Below are 21,673 nucleotides of genomic sequence, written 5' to 3' on the forward strand. Positions count from 1 at the left end.
CTTGTTCTTTACTTTATAGAAGCGCACAGTTAAGAGACATTGGACTTTTAAAGTATCAGCTGTTTTCTTTTATAGATTAAGGACTTTTAAAGTCAGACTATAGTTTATGTTATCAGATAAATCTGAAACTTTTGTTATTCTTCTAACGCCCCATTAAGACTTATTTTTCTCAATCATTACTTACATCTGACAACTCTAAGTTGTTTTTGCAAGGTTTTCAACTCATTCATTCATCCATTATTTCTAGAGATGATTGGCCTACATTTAACTAAAAAGGTTAAATGATCATGACCCGTTATTTTCAACAATAAACACACAGTAAAGCAAGAAAATCTTAAAAAGCTATAGAATTATGTGGGATGAAGACTTAGTATAAGGAGAAGGAGAATGAAAGTAACAGCTACAAAAATTTTTTCTGGTAGAGAAAGAAAAGAGAATGGTGCTGTGGTGCAATTAAAAGCTCTGGATGCCAGAATGCAGCAAGGCTGTATATACATATATATGTGTGTGTGTAGCTGTATGTGTATATGTATATATCTACATATACACAGATACAAATACCTAAATACAGTTCTTTTCCTTTTCATTTCTGGTTCAGAGACAAACCCTTTACCACTAAGCCATATTTCCAGTCCTTAGTATTTTTAAATAGCATGGATCTTGTATTGATAAGTAACAGATAGTCCTAAACCAGGACTATCAAGTTCAAGTTTTCATATTAGTTAATTCTTGAAAGAGTATGGTAAGAGGCTGAAGGGAAACTAATATAGGGATACCTTAAGAAGTTATTTTAGCAATTGAATCAAAAATTGTCAATTATGGCCAAAACTATGGAAGTAAAAATGAAGAGTACAAAGAGGTAAACATACTTAAAAGGTAAAACCCACCAAGACTTAATGTTTGTGGGATTTATATAGAGTGGGAGCTAAGTATTCTTCTCAGATCAGCAGGAAAGGTACTTGCCACCAAGCCTGACAACCTGAGTCTGATTCCAGGGGTCCAGACTGTAGAAGGAGAGAACATATAGTGACACATTAAAGACAGAAGGCAGGCATCGTATTTCTGGTTTTTATTACTAGCATGAGCTACAATATGAATTGTCAGCCATCTTGAACCAGAGTGAGGATCTTGTATTAGAAAAAGAGACAGAAACAGAGAGAAAATGTTGGTATCAAGTTCACTGGGATGAATTTGAACCTAGAGAGGGCATATTTAAATTTATATTTCTGAACAGAGATAATTTTCAAGGACTCATGGTGGAAAGTTAGATGAGCTCTCATCTGATGGAACCACTAGTAGTTTTTCTTCCTCCTGTGTGTAATACTGCACAGAAAATTAAGGGAGAGAGTAGTCATTACAGATGTTAAGGGATAAAATTTTAAATGGTCACTGAGAATGAAGAGTGACTAGAGCTAGTGTTAAAAACTTACCAAGGTTGCACAGTGATGTGGGATTCCCCTCTGTATGCTGTGAATACCACTGGCTAATAAAGACACTGTCTTAAGCCTGTGCTAAACGAAACTGAATGATGGAAGAAAGGAGGTGGAGTCATGGAGAAGCCATGGAGCTGCCACCAGAGACAGATATGCTGGAACCTTGCTAGTAGGCCACAAGCCTAGTGGTAAAATACAAAATAATGGAAATGGGTTAAATTAGGATGTTAAGAGTTAGCAAATAAGAAGCTAGAGCTAATGGGCCAAGCAGTGATTTAAATAATACAGTTTCTGTGTGGTTATTTCAGGAGTCAGGGCGGACAGAAAATGAACAAGTGGCCTCCTACTACAGGAGAGGGTGAGAAGTTCTAACAAATGAGAGATGTAAGAAAAAATTCCACATATCATAGCGGTGGGATGGGACAGTAGCCAAAGACAAGCGTCACCTCAGAAGGGACTTTTAAGATGTCAGAGAAACTTGACTGTTTCCCTTAAAACTTTAAACTTGTTAACGTGAAATGTATTTATTTATCTGATTATTTGAAGCTAAAAATAAAACAACTGCTTAGGGTTTAGCATGATGCCTGACACACAAAAAGTAGCCAATAAATGTTAAAAACTTCAATGAGAAATTAGTTTATGGTAGAATTTTAAAGTATCAGTTTGTTTTTCATAAGAGAGACATAAAAGAGGGCAAACTGGAAAGATCTGGAAGGAAAGTAAATAGTAAGAAATTGAGCAAAAAAAAATTGTGAAGATGAAAATACTATGGAGATGATAAGAGCAACTTCTTACCCATGGCCAGAGGTAACAAGGAAGCAAAAATCCCAGCAGTCATCAGGTTGGTGAAGAATGTGGTTTTATAGTTTGACTTTCACAAATGGAAGCCAAAAATTTAGAGTGAATCTGAAGCTGACCAGTGCCGAGTATGCACTCTATTTCGGGAGTGCTTGTGGATTGCCTTCGTGTTTGTGTGCTCTGCTGTCATATCAACAAGTTCAGAACTAGTTCACACAAAAAGAAAAAGGGCCAGGCGATGGTGGCGCATGCCTTTAATCCCAGCACTCGGGAGGCAGAGGCAGGTGGATCTCTGTGAGTTCGAGACCAGCCTGGTCTACAGAGCTAGTTCCAGGACAGGTTCCAAAGTGACAGAGAAACTCTGTCTCGAAAAAAACAAAAACAAAAACAAAACAAAACAAAAAAGCCATGGCTTTAATACTCTCCATAAAGACTCATGTATTCAGAAAAAGAGAGATATACAGTAAAGAGAGATTCAAAGGAAAAAAAAAACCTCTAAATGGTTTACAGTGTGTTAAAAATATATGCAGTCTTAAAAGAAAAAAAGTTAATGTTCTTAAAAAAGAAAGAAAGAGAGTAGTTGGGTGTGGTGGTACATACCTTTAATCCCAACACTTGGGAGGCAGAGGTAAATTGACCTCTGTGACTTCAAGGACAGAGGTAGATTGACCTCTGTGACACACTTTTAATCCCAATGCCTGGGAGGCAGAGACAGAGGGACCTCTGTGAGTTCAAGGACAGCCTGGTCTACAGAGTTATTCCAGGACAAAGATATACAGAGAACCTTTCCCAAAAAGTCAAAAAATAAAAATAAAAGAAATAGAGGTTAAAGTAAAGCCACATAAAGATGGAAAATACACAGAGAATCTTGATACTGTATGCTATTATGCTCTCTTTAAATTGTTTGAATGCTGAGGAAGGAGCAACAGCTGCTAAAAGATATTTGCTTATAAATGCTGCAGAATTAATCTAAGATAGGTATTTTGAAAATACCTTTACTTTAAAATTAAAGTCAAAAGGTATGTTACTTTGGAGAAAAGATTTTGCTTTTGTTTCCACAGGAAATGAAAGACTGAGGATTCATTCTGAATTAAGAAAAATCAGGTTGGCCGGGCGGTGGTGGCGCACGCCTTTAATCCCAGCACTCGGGAGGCAGAGGCAGGTGGATCTCTGTGAGTTCGAGGCCAGCCTGGTCTTCAAGAGCTAGTTCCAGGACAGGAACCAAAAGCTACGGAGAAACCCTGTCTCGAAAAATCAAAAAAAAAAAAAAGAAAAATCAGGTTCAATCAAGGAAGACTACCTGAGAAATCTCTGGTAGGAACAGACAGCCCAGATGACAGAGTTCTACATCCAGAACAGGTTCAAGACTGCTGCCTGAGATGATCAAGACTCACAGGATACTCCAATAAGGAATTTACCATAACCCTAATTTTCTTTAGGTCCCCATAAGATTATCAGTGCCCCCAATCAGCTGGAAGTAGCCTGGAATACTACGCCCACATTCCCCAAAAATGGACAATGGGTATTTTCCTTTGTTTAAAAAAAAAAGAGGGGGAAATGGTGCAGGAGAATTATCTGTATTCTGACAACCATGTTTTGAATAAATGCTGATGGACCAGGCAGTGTTTAAATGAATACAGTTTCCCTGTTATTATTTCTGGGGCTAAGCTAGCCATGCGGGAGCCCGGCGGACTGAAAAGCAGGCCTGCTCACCTCATTACTACAGAGAAGAATCTGTACTTCTCACTAACTGGCCAACAACGTATCATTTGCTACTTACTAAAATTATGTGACTAATATGGGATAGTTTAAAAAGATACATTTGCCAACGTCACATAACTTGTATTTTTATTAATGACAACTTCTATAAAAACCTGTTTTGATAGCATCTCTGCAAACAGATGATGGACCATGATTTTTTAATATTCCCCTTTGAATACTTTTAAGCTGTTGCAAATTTAACTGAGTAACAGAACACCAGTAGCAATTTCAATACAAAATATCTCAAAACCTATTTCAGTATGGTTACGGTTTTGGTTTGAAACATTTCCTCAAATGTCACATATCATAGGCTTGGTCCTCAATGAAGCATTGTTCAGAGATGAAGCCTTTTGAGGGTGATTAAATAATGAGGAATCTGGCATTTTCAATACATTAATCCATGGACAGATCCACAGTTGAATGGATCACCAGGAGATGGTAGAAAGTTAGGACATGGAACCTCTTTGGAGGAAGGTCACTGGGGTTTTTTTGTGTGAAGATATGCTGTGACTCCTCCTTTCCCTCTTTCCTTGCTATACTGGACTAACCAGCTTCTTGGTTCAATACCCTCATTGCCACTTTACTTGGGTTTGACAGCTGACTATGGACTGAGCCCAATAAAAATGAGAGCCAAAATAAGGCATTCTTCCTGTTGTTGATTTCCTCGTTTTTTTAACAGCCATGGAATTCGGAACAATAAAGTCATAAGGAATCAAGTTTGTACTAAGAAATGCTTACCTTTGGTGATTTACTCCTCATATTTCTCCCTTTTATACATTCATATTTAGCTATTTTTCAATATTCTGAAGGCACAGAGTTTTTCTGGTTTTTGGTAGCAACACTCACTAGCTCTAGTTTCCATAGCTATACTACATCTGAAACTATAAATAAACTGTTCTCGAAAGCCACACTTGTGCACAGGTAAATGCCACACATAAAACTCCCTTGATAAGTGAAAAATAATCTACTTCATGAGAAAATGGTTTACAAAATTCAAAACAGGGGCTAGAAAAAGCTCAGAGGACAGAGTGCCTGCCACGTACACAGAAAGATCTGAGTTGGGATCCTCAGCACCCACATAAAAGCCAGGTGTAGAGCTATGCATCTGTAAACCGAGTCCTGGGGGTGTGGGTGTGGGACAGTGACAGTCAGGTCCCTTGGCAGTCTTAAGCTTCAAATTCAGTGAGGTGATCCTGTTTCAAAATATAATGTAGAGAATAGCTGAAGAGAAGGCTCAGAGGTTAAAATCACTTCCAGAGGAGCTAGGTGTGATTCCCAACAGTCACAACCACATGGAATTCCATGTCCAGGGGATCTGATACTATTTTCTGACCTCTTCAGGTACTGCATGCACATGGTATACTACAGACATACACGCAGGCAAAATACCCATACACATGAATCAAAAATACATAGTCTTAGTTTGGGTTTCTAATGTTAGGAAGAGACACCATGACTACGAAACTCTTATAAAGGAAAGCATTTCACTGGAACAGGCCTACAGTTTCAGAGATTTAGTTCATTATCATCATGACGGGACACATGGTAGCTTGGAAGCAGGCACAGGACTGGAGAAGCAGGTAAGTGGTATGCATCTTGATTTGCAGACAGCAGAAGGAGACTGCCATACTGGGTGTAGCTTGAGCATATGATATTTCAAAGCCAGCCCCCACACTTACACACCTCCTCCAATAAGCCCACTCCTCCTAAAAGTACCACTCTATATGGACCAAGCATATAGATACACAAATCTACAGTCGCCATTCCTATTCACATCACCACACACACTAAAAAATTAAATGGACGATGATCAAGACAGACACCTGAAATAGGCCTCTGTACTTCCCAGGTGTGTGCCTACGCAATGCAAATTTGCACTTATATGCACATGTGTATATAACCACAAAAGTAAGCACACTGAATGCAGAAATATTTTTGTGGTTATTGATACAGGGTCTTACTATGTAGCTCTAGCTAGTGTGTAATTTGCTATGTAGACCAGAGTGGCCCCAAACCTGCCTCTGCTTCCAGAGTGCTGGGATTCAAGATTTATACTACTATGCCTGGCAAGATTTTAGCATTTTAACTAGAAATATTCTACTATAACAGAGAAATGCTGATGATGTAAAATAAGGTTTTTTACCATGCTGTAACTTGTGTCTTCACTGTACACTCAGTAAGATCCTTCACCTTTAGAATTTTGAAACCTCATTTCAGAAAACGCACATATATAGGTGTTTCATCACTCTAAAAAAAGAATATAACTCCTATCCCACTGTTTATGTCTGTTAAACAAGGCATCTGAGAAAGTTATACAGGACAGTTGCCTAGGTCAGCATGTGAACTGAGAATCGAACCTGGGTACTCTAAAAGAAACATCAGTGCTCTTAAACACCAAGCCATTCCTCTTGTCCCTAAGTACTTATTTTTATACCTAGAGATAAGCATATCTTCTATTCCTCATCAAAGAGGTTTCTTTTTGGAGCCTAAGAGACTACTACATAAATTCACAATTGGTCAAATGTTGAGAACAGCTGACCATGGGGCATCCAACCCCAACTAAAACATTTTCAACACAACCCTCATACCTAAGACTCAGAGAACATTGTGGAAGATAGGGTGGAAAGACTACAAGAGCTAGAGGACCAGAATCTGCTGCACCCTTGAAATATAGTATCTTCTTTGTATGACAAAGAAGCAGCAAAAGTGAAGTTTCAACAACACGGTTTCCTAAATAAGATCGTCACAATAACAATGCCAGTTGACATGTTAATGTGGATAAGGAAAATTTTACAAGTCCCCACCCCTAGATGAAGGACTACAGGCAAGTAATAGCTGCTGAGAGATAGAGATTCAGTCTTCTCTAGGGATAAGCCCCTTGATAGGCTACCCATTCCCAAATGATCAACTATAAACACATGCATACATACACACACAGGAGCAACACTAAACAGACTCAGTAGGTTTATATATATGTATATATGCATACATATAGATATATGTATATATGCATATATAGATATATAACAATAATAATAAAAAAAGGTTATAAATTTGAGAAAGTAAATATAGGAAGAATTGGTGGTGATAGAGGGAGAAATGATTCTGAGGTAAATGCAAAATACTTATGTATAAAATTCTCAAAAATAATAAAAAATTAAAAGGTAAAAACTTCTCAGTCAAAAAAACCAATTTCATGTACCTAGATTCACAGCAAAATTCTTATCATGGGATTTTCACTATCTATGTGAAACTGAAAGTTATCACCCTTCAAATCTAATTTCATGAATTATAGAGATAATAAATATTTAATAGTTCATAAGGTGATCATATTAAGTAAAAAAACTTACATAAAGCACTTTATTTACATAATACATGACCCCCAACAAGAATCAAATGATGACAACTCTCCAACTATTATCAGTCTTCTTCAGTGATTAAGCAGAGCTAGGTAATGAGATGTTCTAGATAACTTTGAGTTTTCCAGAGACTGGGCTTTACTAGACAAATGCTTTATGTTTGCCAAAACTTGGAGAAAATCAACCTTTCTTTCTTTCTTTTTTTTTTTTTTTTGGTTTTTTGAGACAGGGTTTCCCCGTGGCTTCAGAGCCTGTCCTGGATCTAGCTCTTGTAGACCAGGGTGGTCTCGAACTCACAAAGATTCGCTTGCCTCAGCCTCCAGAGTGCTGAGATGAAAGGTGTGTGCCACCACCGCCCAGTGAGAAAATCTTTCTAAAACATTTCCCAAAGTCCTTTGCTATGTTAAAAGATATCTATTAATATAAACCTATTTGTATTGGTGTCTGGTACAAATAAATGTCTAGATCATTACAGTTTATAACTCAGCTTGCTGACAATAGGTCTTACTAAATGTGAAACCTTTTATCAGTTTCGGGCAATGAAAGAGAAATGCCACTCTGGGAGGTTATCAAGAGGCAATGAGAGAAAAAGAGTCATTCAGAACTCTCACAGCCAGCTCACCAAATGACTGCCAGTTAGCTTAGGGAAAATCTGAGGTGCTAAAACAGATATTTTCAGGTATTTTAATGGGGTTATATAAAAACGTAGGCAGACTGATTCAAGACTAAACTAGAAACAGCAGCTATGTTGCAAGTAAACAGGTTAGACATTAACCGGGCACTTTCATTACGTGATAGATGAAGTATACGGAAATTTGAAGCTCCTATGATCTATGCTCAAACAGACCATATATTGTCTATTTAATAAGAACTCTAATCACCTTAACAATGAACAAAAATACAGCCGACATTGCTCCCTTTCACTCAAAAAGGCAATAATAAATGCTGTGAAATGTTTTACACATCTATTCACTCATATATAATACACATATCAATTCTTCCATTTTTCAAATTAATCACTACAATCCACTTTTAATACTGAGTTGTTGGTTTCTTTTTTTGCAAAAAATGCAAAGGACATTTCAAATAAATTAAATTAAATTTAAAATGGTGCACAGTGAGGAACAACTATTTGTAATTGTTAGGCGACACATTTTCAAATATGTCTGCCCATCTCAATTTTGAATTAAAAAGTGTACTTAGTATATACTATGTACTCACTCATAAGTGGATACTAGGATATTGAGCCTATAGTTCATGATCCTAGAGAAGCTAAGTAACAAGGTGAACCCTAAGAAAAACATATATAGATCTACCTGGAAAGGCGAAATAGACAAGATCACCTGACAAAATTGGGAGCATGGGGGTGGGAAGAGAAGGGAGGATGGAAGGGAAAGAGGAGGGGAAAAAGGGAGGAGTGAGGAGAACTTGAGGGAATGGGATATTCGAGAAGGAGAAAGGACAGAGATGAGAGCAAGGAAAGAGATATCTTGATTGAGGGAGCCATTATAGGGTTAGCAAGAAACCTGGCTCTAGAGAAATTCTAGGAATCCACCAGGATGACCCCAGCTAAGACCCTAAGCAATAGAGGAGAGGGGGGCCCAAATTTGACTTGTCCTGTATTTGAACTGATGAATATCTTAAATGAATATCTTAAATATCACCACAGAACCTTCATCCAGCAACTGGTGGAAACAGAGGCAGAGACCCACATCGGAATACTGGACTGAGTTCCCAAAGTCCAGTTGAAGATTGGGAGGAATAAGAATATGAGCAAAGAGGTCATGACCATGATGGGTACAGCCACTGAAACAGTCTACCTGAACTAATGGAAGCTCACCAACTCAAGCCAGGCCGGGAAGGAATAAGCATAGGACCAAACTAGCACCCTCAATGTGGTTGACAGTTGAACTGCTGGGGCAGACAGAGGGGCCACGGGCAGTGGCATTAGGATTAATCCCTACTGCATGTACTGGCTTTTTGGGAACCTTTCTCTTTGGATGGATACCTTGCTCAGCATAGATATAGTAGGGAGGGACTTGGTCCTTCCTCAAAGCAATGTGCCTTACCCTCTCTGAGGAGTGTATGGGGGGAGGAGGGAGGGTATGTTGAGGGAAAGGGATGAGGGGAGGGAGTTGGAACTTGGATGGTATACATAATAAAAAAAGTTAGTCTTCTTAAAAAAAGAAAAAAAATAAATAACGTGAACAGGAAAAAAAAAGTGTATTTAGACAAGTTCTAACTGACCTTACATCTGCGGAGAACTCATCATTTAAATACCCAGTTTCAGATGAGAAACTCCTAACACCATCATGTACAAAACAGAACTGGCAGAAGTATCACAGCATGTATTTTATACTAACCAATCAGAAGAACTGTTCCGACAGCTAAGCCTCCACCTAGAAATGACACACAAGAACAACATTAGTCACTAACTTTATAGGTTCTTCTTTAGCACAAAATTTAGACTTCACCAAGAACAGATACCTCAATAGTATCAAATAATATTAACAATAATAATAGGTCAATAATAATAGACACTGCCCTTGTGAAGAATATTTGGACGATCTTTGCAATACTTCGCTTAATGTGTTACTATGATATAGTTACATGTTACCTGCATTACATAGTACATATGACATTCACTTTTCCAGTATGTTATAGTGTCCCCTTTCTCAGAACTAGGAGGCACTCAATACAATTGTGGTAAAGCACTCCATTGTTATATTCAGCACTGGTTAATAAATTAACTTAACAGCCAAGACACAAATGCGCAAGTGACTGCTAAAAATTCTACTTTATTCCAAATTGGGCAAGTCTCATAGGAATTAACAATTCTAATTATTTTTAGAAAAATTATACAGAAAGTCTTGAAATTCTCAAATATAAAATTTATTTTTGTTAATTCAAATTACAGGAAATAATAAAAAATATATTTTCACACACACACACACACATTTGGTTTTTTGAGACAGGGTTTCACTTTGTAACACCCCTAGCTATCCTGGAACTAGCTCTTGTGGACCAGGCTGGCAGCAAACTCACAAAGATCCTCCTGCCTCTGCCTCCCAAGTTCTGGGATTAAAATGGTGAGTCACCAGCACCCGGCCATTTTCACTAATATTAGAATGAGTTCTTTTAAATATTTGAATGAAGCTAACATCTTGAATATATAATTCAAATAGTCACTAAAAATAACTTTTTGGATATCAAAACTATGCTACAGAGGAAAGACAGTCCATATGATACTTTGCTATTCATCTGTAAAAGTATTAGAACTAGTACCTGGAATTAATGTCTCAAATATACTTTAAAAGTAAGAAATACATACTAAAGAAAGACTACAAGTGTATTTGTTGCATTATTCTAAAAATATTCAAGGTTGTTGAACAACAGAAGACAGTATTCTTGTAAGGTTTGTAAGTATGAGCACAAAACCATAAAACATTTTGAGCATTAATAAAAACCTTTTTCTCAAAATATTTTATAGTGGTAAATATGTGGAAAATTTAATATAAAAAGTTCACTTAATACTATTTCTTTCCCCTTGCACAAAAAGCATACTTGCCAGGTAGTGGTGGTGCACACCTTTAATCCCAGCACTAAGGAGGCAGAGGCAGGCGGATCTCTGTGAGTTCGAGGCCAACCTGGACTACAAGAGTGAGTTCCAGGACAGGCTCCAAAGCTACAGAGAAACCCTATCTCGAAAAAAAAAAAAACACCACCACCACCACCACCAACAACAACAACAACAAAAAGCATACTTATTGTGTTAAAGAGTCTGAAATCTATTAACATGGTCCCAGAAAAAATTGAAAAACTGTAGTATATACTAATTTATGGTGATATCTGAAATAATTTGAATACAATTTGTAAAACGTTTCAAAATCATTGGTGACACTATTAAAGTTAGTACCTTTACATATGTTCATATGCATGTGGGTGCATCTCTCTCCTGTGTGTGCATGCATGTGCGCGTTCATGTTGGGAGGTCAGGGTAGCCTCGGCTGGCTTCATTTCCTGTAGCTGTGAATGGGGCTTCAATTCCTGACCCTTTCATTTCTACCTCTAACACACTGGGATTTACAGCATTTTAGCTGGATTCATCAGAAAATTGAACACATAATTTAATTATATATCAAGACAACTTCCCACTCTGTAACATTTAAATAGAAACCACACTGATGAGGACAGTTTTAAGATTAACAGAGTGAAATATAATTTAAGACAGCATTCATAAAAAATCCAAGTACTTACTGTCTGTTTTTAGATTATTAGACAAAATGTTTAAGTTGTCCTATGTAAAGGCCACAGATAATTTCTACATTTATTTTTAACTTTACACCCTTCCTTCATGAGGAAAAAACAAACATCTAATACCTTAATGGTCATTCTCTTTATGTTTAAGATGATAAAATCACCAGGCGGTGGTGGCCTATGCGTTTAATCCTAGCACTTGGGAGGCAGAGGCAGGTAGATCCCTGTGAGTTACAGCCTGGTCTACAGAGAGTTCCAGGACAACCAGGGCTATACAGATAAACCCTATCTTGAAAAACAGAAAATAAAACAAAACAAGAAGATAAAATCACACTCTAGTGTTCCAGTCAGAGTTGTTACTATAAAAGTTGCTGATTCTCCTGGTCTATGTCCCTAATCTACATAATTTCTCTATCTAACTTCCAGTGGAATAAGCAAAGGGTTTTAAAGTTTGAGATAGGATCTTACTTTTTAGCCTTGGCTGAAACTCACTGAACATTCTTGCCTCAGCCTTCTCAGCACTAGGATTTCAAGCATAAGCTACCATGTCCAAGAAGTTTTCCTTCATGGAGGGATAAGGAGATGTTGGTCAATGAAAATTAAATATGTAAAATTCAGCACGGTCAGTAAGAGATGCCTTTGCCATATTTGCAATAATCTTCAGTTAAGAACCCACCACTTAATGTGTATTATTACTTGGTCAGTGATGATGATAGTAGAAATAATGGACAAAGGGGGACTAGCTATGCAGAGCATCTTGCAAATCCCACGAGGGAGGGAGGTGGTTTTGGGAAAAATGATTGAACAAAATTATTTTCTGCCAATTTAGGAATATGTCACTCAAAAATTATGAATCTTATGCTTATAAAACTCATAACAGTTGGAAACTTTATACAGTGAGTTCTTAATACACTATCAAACAGGGATAAATTAAATGACTTATGATTTAAGCCAAGTTTTTTCCCCTAATGAGCTCTAGTGTATAGTTTAATTTCTGATTGGTGACAAAACCAAGTAGAAAAAGGAAATGGAAAGGCTATCTTAACTTAGAAAATCTACTGGTGGACTTTTGTTGTTTAATGTTCAATAGAGAATATTCATAGTTCAAGCTGGGAGGCAGTATTTTGTGTTAAAACAGGAATAAATTTAATATTTGAAACATATCAGAGCTGGGCATGGTGTCCCATGATTTTAGTTCCAGCACTTGGGAGGCAAAGACAAGAGTGTTCTACACAATGATTTCCAGGACAGCCAGGGCTACGTGGCGAACCTGTCTCAAAAAACTAACAAATACGTTGTGGAGGCCGCAAAATGTGAGCCTACGTCCACTTTGACCAAAGGGCAGAGAATTGGAACTTATCTCTATTCCTTCAAGGTTATTGTGTTTCCACCTCAAACAAAGGTCCCACCTAAATTTACTTCAGACTCTCTCAAGGTTCTGGTCAACCTGGTACTTCAGGGAAGTAAATCTGTTCAAACAAAAGTCTAAAGACCCAACTAAGTTCCAATTCCCTCAAGGAAATAACTTTGGATTCCACCCAGGGAGTGGTTTGCCTACAGAATGTTTTGGGCCGGGCGGTGGTGATGCCCGCCTTTAATCCCAGCACTCGGGAGGCAGAGGCAGGCGGATCTCTGTGAGTTCGAGGCCAGCCTGGTCTACAAGAGCTAGTGCCAGGACAGGCTCCAAAGCTACAGAGAAACCCTGTCTCGAAAAACTAAAAAAAAAAAAAAAAAAAAAAAAAAAAGAATGTTTTGGTCTAGGGTGTGAGTGTCAACTTGTTTTGTTCTAGCAACAGAAAGTTTAACTTTGGCTATAGCCCACAACCTTCAACTGGTATGTTCACTTCCTTGGATCATGTTTTAAGTCTTACTCCTATTTTTGGGGTCAGGGGTATTTTAAGCAGTTGGAAATTAAATGCAGGCTAATTTCAGTGCTCACTGGAATTTCTTACTGATACTATTCTGTTTCTCCATTTTATTATTTTCATTTACATTTTCATACATTTTACTAATATTTTCTAAATCCTTATGCTTTCTACCCTGGCAAGAGGTATTTTTGTCAAGGCTAGTCCCCGACAAAACAAGCAAACAAACAAAAAAAAAAAAAACAAAAATAAAAGGTAAGAATTTTAAGTGTTAAAAGCTGTCTGACATAGTTTTGTAATTCATGGGGGAGTAGTTAGACAACTATCAACCAATATCAGTACTATTTTAATGGGAAAATTTCAGTCTTATATCCCCCCCAAAATTTGTAAGTTACAAACTTTGGGTAAATGAGGTCAAATATTGCTTGGAAGTGATACCTTATTTTTCAAAGTTGGTGAATGTAAAAGGATAAACTACAGAAATTAGGTAATATATTAATGTGTAGATAGACACTACTGGAAAAAAGAAATGTAAAAAGCAAGCTCACTTTTTCCTTAGCCTAGTGCAGTATCCTCAAATTAATACAGCCTGTCAAATTAAATTGTGGTGATTTTGTTAATGTGTTTCTGTCTTAGTTATCAAATATCCTGGCCTATGATTCAGACACTAGTGGGCAAATATGGAAACCAAAGTTATAAACAGGGAAAATGTCTCTGGAGATTAAATAATATCAAACAGCTTTACGTAATAATAGAAAAGAGATATATTTTCTTTAGTTGTATAGCTAGCTACCTAAACTATAATAAAAATTATTAACCATAAAGTCCAAGCTTAATGTATATTATCTATCCCACGATACTGATGACAACGTAGTAAGCATGCCAACAGCATTTATGCTTTAAAATCAGTTTTGAAAATGGTGGCCACCACAACAAGCTTCTCCATAAAACTTCTGCTGGACTATTATTTACCACAAATCCCACCTACTGTCCCTTGACTGTCAAACTGAATTAACTCTGAACAGGGCAGAGGTTCCTCCATAAAAATCTGTGAAGTCACCCTTCCTTCAAAAACCTCTCAAGACTGACAACAATTTTTCTTAGAAATTCCTAGAATATCTATTTAGCTAAATTATTTTCCTCTTCTGAAATGTATGTTATTTACCTATAGTGACCTCAAATAGCAATATAAATGCCCTGAAAAAGACAAAGTTAAATACCTAGGTTAATGGGATTGATACATAGCTCAGTGGTTAAGAGACTTGTTGCTCTTGTAGAGGATCCAAGTTTGATTCCCAGAACCCACACCAGGCCACTTTCAACAACCAGTAACTCCAGCTTCAGGGGATTGAAAGACCTCTTCTGGCCTCTGGGGACGACTATCCTAATATGCCTAAGTCCACATATATACACATAAATAAAAATAAAATAAATCTTAAAGAAAATCCCAGATTAGAAAGTCTAAACAAAAATTTCTAAAATTTAAATATTGCCAACTTGGGGAACTTATATGAGAATCCAATAATAAAATTATATCAACAGAACAAAAATAAATGATTAGATCAAGTTTTTGGTTGTTTTTTTTTTTTTTTTTTTTTTTTTTGCAAATGAAGACAAGGGGGATTTGATTTGAAAGACATTTTGATCGGAGTAATAGAAACAATGAATTACCAAATAGCTAACATTCAATTATTCTATGTGATGGGTTTCAAATATATTTGCAACTATGTTTAAATTTATATTGATATCAGGTGGCAGTAGTAAAGTTTCCACCGTACCACAGAATGGGTATAATACAATATTAGCTTGTTATGTGCTCACAATGTCATAGCATATTTTCATTTATAATATCCCTCTACCATTATATTTTATCGCCATGGGGTCATATAAGCCTTTCCACTATATGAATCAACTTTTGAAAGTAACAATTTAACCCAAAGTTCTTATTCTTATTTGAATATACATTAGCAACAGATGTTTCTCTTCCAAAAGTTTTAATGAAAAACAAATTAAATTTTTTGCTCCAGAAAATATACAAGACAGGAAATCAAAATACAAAAATGTCATTAAGAAGTTAAAAACTGAAATACAACTGGGTATATTTATTAACCCAAACACGGTAATATTATTACAGCATTCTGAATTTCTATGTACTTTGCAAATTAACTTCAATCATGCAATACACACATTTCAACAACTGATACTATTTTCAGCTTAGTCAGCACTAATTTTCAGCATGTTATACTCAAATATGAGAATCGTCCACTGCCCAAGCATTTCTTAAAATTTCAAACATTATCGATCAAGTATATGTCTCTGTAGAGACACAGTGCCCTCGGTTCTTTTTGGCAGGTGTGAAGAAAATGCAGTTAAATAATTAATCTTAAGTTCAGTAAATTGTCAGAACTCCCTGAAAATCGTTCTCAAAAATTAGCAAGAGCGGGGCTCTAACTACAGATATGCCCAAACAGGAATCTGAAGCTCAGTACCCTTGGTCGGGAGTTTTGTGAATATTCATACCACTAAATCTCTGAATCAGTTTTTGGAGCTCAAAAGCCAAACTCGATCTTTCATACTTACCATTACTTTAGTCTTTTTTCCCTTCTTCTTTTCAATCAAGACCGTATAAAAACTTATGGAGTGCCAAGCTCAGGTCTAGGCACATTTTGCTATTTTAATGAGAAAATGAAGGCCTAGTACTGAAAATGCAGCCTTTTTGTTCATAGGGTGTGATTACTACCAACTGAACAAATGTACCTATCCCATTCAATTAAAAATATGAACATTTAAGGAGTAGAAATGATTGACAGGTTAGACTGATAGAAAAGATCTACTGTCATTAAAGCTTACAGATTAATTTCTGTCTGGATAAGAGTTCACTCAAATGGTCCAGTCCTCTAAAGTTTTGTTCAAACCTAGGATAACAACTAAGGCCATAAGGGAAAAAAGTAAAATGAATATTCACCAACTATGCATTTTGAATTCTGTTTTTAGCCTCACACAACTCAACGGGTTTAAAACAATTACGTGAAACTACTTTAAATTTACGTAGAAAACAATCAGAATCCATTCAGAACAAGAAATAATAGAATCAAGAAACCATACTGTTTCTGAAGCTTGTCTTGTTATTTGATAAACTTACTTTAAAAGCCTGGAATATAACCCAGAGAAAAGCCTAAATTAAGTACAAGAAGAAGCAGTGGCAATTGTAATATATTATGCAAATGTACCATATGTAACAGACACATAGCAAATACTATGAAAAATAGCTTACAAAATGTAAGCACACATCTGTGTTTAAGAAGCAGCATTCAGACATAACTTATGAACATACTGAAGATACTCGGGGGCAGAACTATCTGAATAACAAGGACTGTCACTCCTTTGAGTCAACACTCATCTTTGACATCCACTCTTCTAGACCCAACACCGCTTACAATTTAAGGAGATAACTGGCCCACAGTGGGGGGAAAATAGAGGGGAAAGCTTTCAGCATTTTCTAAAGAAACCCTTCTCTTACAACGCTAAGTTTTGTAGGTTATTCCTAGCTTTAAGCTACCTGGATAGGAGGGAGAGTGTCATGGAGACCAGCAGAGGATTCTAAAAGTCAATTCCTTTCCATGTTTCTTTTTCATTAGGAATCACTTTAGGGTAAAAGCACGTAGGGAGTCCTGGTCATCTAGAAATGAGTTTCTGGGTAGAGCGGAGTTAAGGGTTGTGGGTCCCAATGCGGGCTTAGTGCACGTATCTCAAGACATCTCCATGCAAGTCTTCCGCCCCCTGTCTCTATCATAGCAGGCTACCCTAACCACGTTTGTGAAGGGGAAAGGGGTGAGCAGGGCTGGCACGGCGTGGGGATGAGGGGCTGCCCCGGGGGTCCCTCCCCAAGTCTTCCCTGGGATGTGCCCTCATCTTCAATTTGAACCGACCTAGGAGCTGGTCCAGGGCTGGGAGCCCGGTTGACACCAGCAGCTGTCCATTCCGCACCGACGGTCGCGTGCCCGCAATGGACAGCAGCCGAGGGCCACCTCCGTCAGCCCCTGAGGCCTTGCTCTTCCTCTGGAAGCTGGAGGTGCCGCTCCGGCCGGCTGTGGATGCCAGGCTCGGTACGCCCGCGCCGCAGGTAGCTGTCGCCGCCATCTTGAAGCTCCCGCGGAGAGCCAATAGGAACTCTGGGAACTCGAGCGACTGGCCGGTCAGAGACAGCCCCAAAGTCCCGCCTACTCTCCACTGATAGCCAATAGAAATGAGAATTCCCTTGCTACTCAGCCAATCGCCAGGCCTATTGCTGAAAAGTGCTCTGTACGTCAAGCAGGAGGCTTGGACGCGTCCCGGTTTGACCAGGTCTGCTAGAGTTCTGGTTGAGGAACTTCTGGTTGGTGTTTGGGGCCGCAGGTGGGTACTGTCCTTGGGCATCCGTGGTTTGCGAGCGCCCGCGTTCACGCGGAGTTACCGAAAAGGCTGGAGGAGCCATTCGCCCGCGGGGCTTTGCTAGCCACTGCCGGTTGGAGAGCTCTCATTTCCCTTGATGTTTAGCACCGGGGAGAGGCTCTTCTCTCGCCTTTCTGGTTTCTAAGGAAAGTTATCCCGTCTTCCCCACGCGAGACCATCTTTTCTCGAATGGTTGTGCTGTCTGGAAAGGATGTAAGGGTGACCCCAGTGGCTGGTGAGCGCCTGGACTTAGCCTGTTAGAGCCCAGGACTTGACTTAGAAACTTCCCTTTAGGAACGTCAAAGCCACTGGGCTTTCTTCCCGGTCTGATAGACTATACCTCTCTGGCAAGACCAGCTTTCCTTAGTTTTAATTAGGATCTCTGGAAATCTTGGAGAGTCTTTCCTAAGCAGTGTGAATGACAGGTGTTACTCTGACAACCTTCACACATTTAATTGTCGCTCTCTGAAGCAGCTGCAGAAAACCAGAAAATACCTAAGGTTTCCCTCCCCTGACATCTGAGAATTAGATTCATTTTCTAGTGGTTGCGAGATCTTAGTGGCAAGGGGTCCTACTTTACTTTTTATTTGTGGGAGAAAAACCCATGTAATTTAGAGTTGTGTGGTTTAATTTTTCTTTTTCAGATGAGAACTGGAGGAGGAATTGGTTAAGTGATTTTTAAAAGGCGTTCTAGATGAGCAATGTTTGAACTAAAAATGAGTTCCGAGTCAACACCTGTGATACTGAATTACTGTTGACAGTGATGAATGATACATGGATTCATCCATCCATCCATCCATTCATTATTCATTAGTTTTGAGGCACAGTCTCACTATATAGCCGTGAATGGCTGGGTCTCACAGAATTTTCCTGCCTTTTCCTTCTGGTGCTGGGACTAAGGGGGAATGCTGTCACAACAACTTTACTTTGTAATTTTTTTTTCCTTTTTTCCTTCCTTCCTGCTCCCCCTGCCTGCTTGCATCATATTCAGGCCTGAACTCAATCCTATTATCCTAATGAGGTGGAGAAGGAGAATCAGGTGTTGATGGTTAGTGTTACACTAACTTAGCTCCATAAGACCCATGTCTCAAAAACAGACAAAAAAACAAAAATAGAAAGTAAAGAATTATATTCCGGGGGTGGGGGGGAGGGCAACAAATCTCAAGGTTTAGCAACAACCCATCAACCAGAAAGATTTGATAATGGCTGCTTTCATCTCTAATATGTCACCAGTACATAGGATACGTATCCTTATATTTTTAATGGTCTAAGCAGAAAGCAAGTCCTCAACAGTCATTTGAATGACTTACAAATAGAAGGCTATGTATGCTTTTGGAAGCTGCTCGTCTCTTCATGAGTAAACCACGAGAGCTGGCATTTGCAGTTGAGCACAGCTATGTTAGAAGCTGAAATTCTAGTTTCGTGTAGTTTTCATATGTCACAGCATAGTCTTTTCCTTTGAGCCATTTGAAAGTCAAGAGTATGGCACTTCTTTATGTTGCCCCACAAAAGTAAATGGCAGCTTCAAGATTTATTGTATGAACTGTTGTTTGTCTGCCTGTATGCTGTACTGTTTTCTACCTGATTTTATATACCTTATATTCTAGTAACCCTTCAAGGTCTCTAGTATGGTCAAGCTCCTCACCGTCTTCAGTGTTTACTTATAATAGTTAAACATACTAATGTTTTAGAGCTACTTTTGAAAGAAGTGTTATTAAACTTGTGATTTTGAACCAGGATCTCCCGTAGGTGTGATACTCTGAAGAGAGGTGTGTATTTCTACATATAGCCTCTTTAAGGCAATCTAAGCTTTTCTGTTGTAAGTATCTGCTAGAGCAACACCCCACTTCATGTGCCCGGATCTACAAGAATTTCCATAAGGAGCTGATATATACTTGGTGGCTTCACAAAAAGCTAACTTTTTCAGAACATCAGAAGTAAAAAGTATGATCTGCATGTCAGCAGGGCCATATTCATTCCAGATATTTAAGAAATGACTCTGCCTTTCTGGCTTCTGCTGGCTCTTGATATTCTTGGTTGTGAAACCATAGCTCCAGTCTCTGCCACCAGTTATATAATGTCTTCTACTCATGGCACTGTGTATTGTTCTCTGTCTTTTATTAGGCCATTCATATTAGATTTATTACCTCTCTAATCTAGTATAATCTCATGTTGAGCCTTACCTTAATTACGTTGCAAGTGATATATAGTCATGTGCTATGATTCTAAGTAGATATTAATTTGGGAAGTAAGACATTACTCAATCCTCTCAAGTCTCTTTTGGATAATAGTCATTTATATACAAACTTTTGTGAAATGTATTTACAAAAATAAAGAGCTGATGCATAATTAGTTGATAAAATTATTTCATGAATTGACGAGATGGCTCATGGATTGATGAGATTTCTTGATGATTAAAAGTTTTTGCTACCAAGCGTTCCCCCTCTAGGACCACATGGTAGAAGGAGAGAACCAATTCAAGCAAGCTGTCTTCCTACCGCTCTCTCCATGGATGCTATGGCAGGCCTGCACTCCCCTCCCAATAAACGTGTTTCTTAACATGCTAATACTCTTTGTGTTAATATCAGTACTTGAGGGTGCTGGAGAAATCACTTTCTTTCAGCCTTTATACTAGAAGTTGTTAAGGATATTGTATATATGTATACATATTAATAACACTAAAGTTCTGTTGATTTAAAGAAATTTCTTGCCCAGTATGCATTGTTATAACAAGATCTTAAACCACCTCTTTATTAAAATCATGGTGGTCTTTAACTGATTGGAACAAAGGTGAAGTTTGGCTATTTTGATGTTGACTCTAAAATATTTGGGAAGGATTCAAATGCTTACATAACTAAGAAAATAGTTATATGAGTAGCATAAATATAAAAGTGTTTGAGACTTGCAATACAATGAGATTAAGGTTAGATATAGTCCCTATAAATAAATGAATGAATATATTTAAGCAGACTTTTACACAAAAATCCCAAATTATATGTACTTGAAGATTGATAATCATCTTTTGAAAGCAGAAATTGTTTTTTTTGGTGTGGCCACTGGAAGGCCATATATAAACACATGCAATGCAAACTTTGGCATTTCAAGTAGAAGCAGAAACAATTATTTGTGTCTGTAAGTCATAAAAACTGATGCTGAGTTATGATAGCTAATTATATCATAGGTTTTTCACATTAAAAATATTTTGCCCTTCAATTGACTGAGTTTTTCTATAGTATCATGTGCAGTCATCATATTCATTAAATGATTAATCATTTTTTACAACAGCATTATAAACTAATTTCTACTATGTTTACACTTTTAAAATTAGCCGAACATGGTGGTGTCTGGTCTTTAATCCCAGCACTCTGCGGGCGGGAAAATCTCTGAGTTGAAGCAATATGGTCTACAAAGCAAGTTCCAGGACAACCAAGACTACATAGAAAATCCCTGTCCACAAAGAAAAGATGCCATTAGAAATGCTGATCTGTAACAGTCTGCATGGCTGTCTCATCGACTTCTTGACTGCAGTGCCCAGCTTTTTATCGAACCTGCTATCCTGTTTTGTCTTTTCACTTCTTTCTTCTTAAGTCCTCATTTAGATAAAAGACTTTAATATTATCATTTGATAAAAGTCCAATGCTATTGAATATCTATTGTGAGGACTCCTGCTGCCTCACTTAAAGAAAGATACAATTCCCTGAGAAATGTCTACTTGCACCGTACATTAATGTAACCCAGCATTGGTCTGAGAAGACCTAACAGCTTTCTT

General features: G+C 37.8%; 2 protein-coding genes across 6 annotated transcripts in view; one reads left to right on the forward strand and one right to left on the reverse strand.

Annotated features, from left to right (window-relative positions):
* The window catches only part of Elp4 (elongator acetyltransferase complex subunit 4), a 206,083-nt gene extending 188,465 nt beyond the window's left edge, over positions 1-17,618 (reverse strand). For all 4 annotated transcript variants that reach the window (XM_041678951.1, XM_041678950.1, XM_041678949.1 and 1 more), the window contains exons 1-2: positions 17,403-17,618; positions 9,715-9,750 (exon numbers count right to left, since the gene is read on the reverse strand). In XM_041678951.1, coding sequence (XP_041534885.1) covers positions 9,715-9,750; positions 17,403-17,613 — 247 coding nt within the window. In that variant the 5' untranslated portion in view covers positions 17,614-17,618. The remainder of the gene's footprint in view (positions 1-9,714; positions 9,751-17,402) is intronic.
* A 143-nt stretch (positions 17,619-17,761) lies between these two features.
* Positions 17,762-21,673, forward strand: part of Immp1l (inner mitochondrial membrane peptidase subunit 1) — a 49,090-nt gene continuing 45,178 nt past the window's right edge. For both annotated transcript variants that reach the window (XM_041679294.1, XM_041679293.1), the window contains exon 1: positions 17,762-17,868. The gene's annotated coding sequence lies outside the window, so the exon portion shown is untranslated. The remainder of the gene's footprint in view (positions 17,869-21,673) is intronic.

This window comes from Microtus oregoni, unplaced genomic scaffold, assembly GCF_018167655.1.
Source record: "Microtus oregoni isolate MIOR12 unplaced genomic scaffold, Mior012 000031F_ref0000149, whole genome shotgun sequence".
NCBI lineage: Eukaryota > Metazoa > Chordata > Mammalia > Rodentia > Cricetidae > Microtus > Microtus oregoni.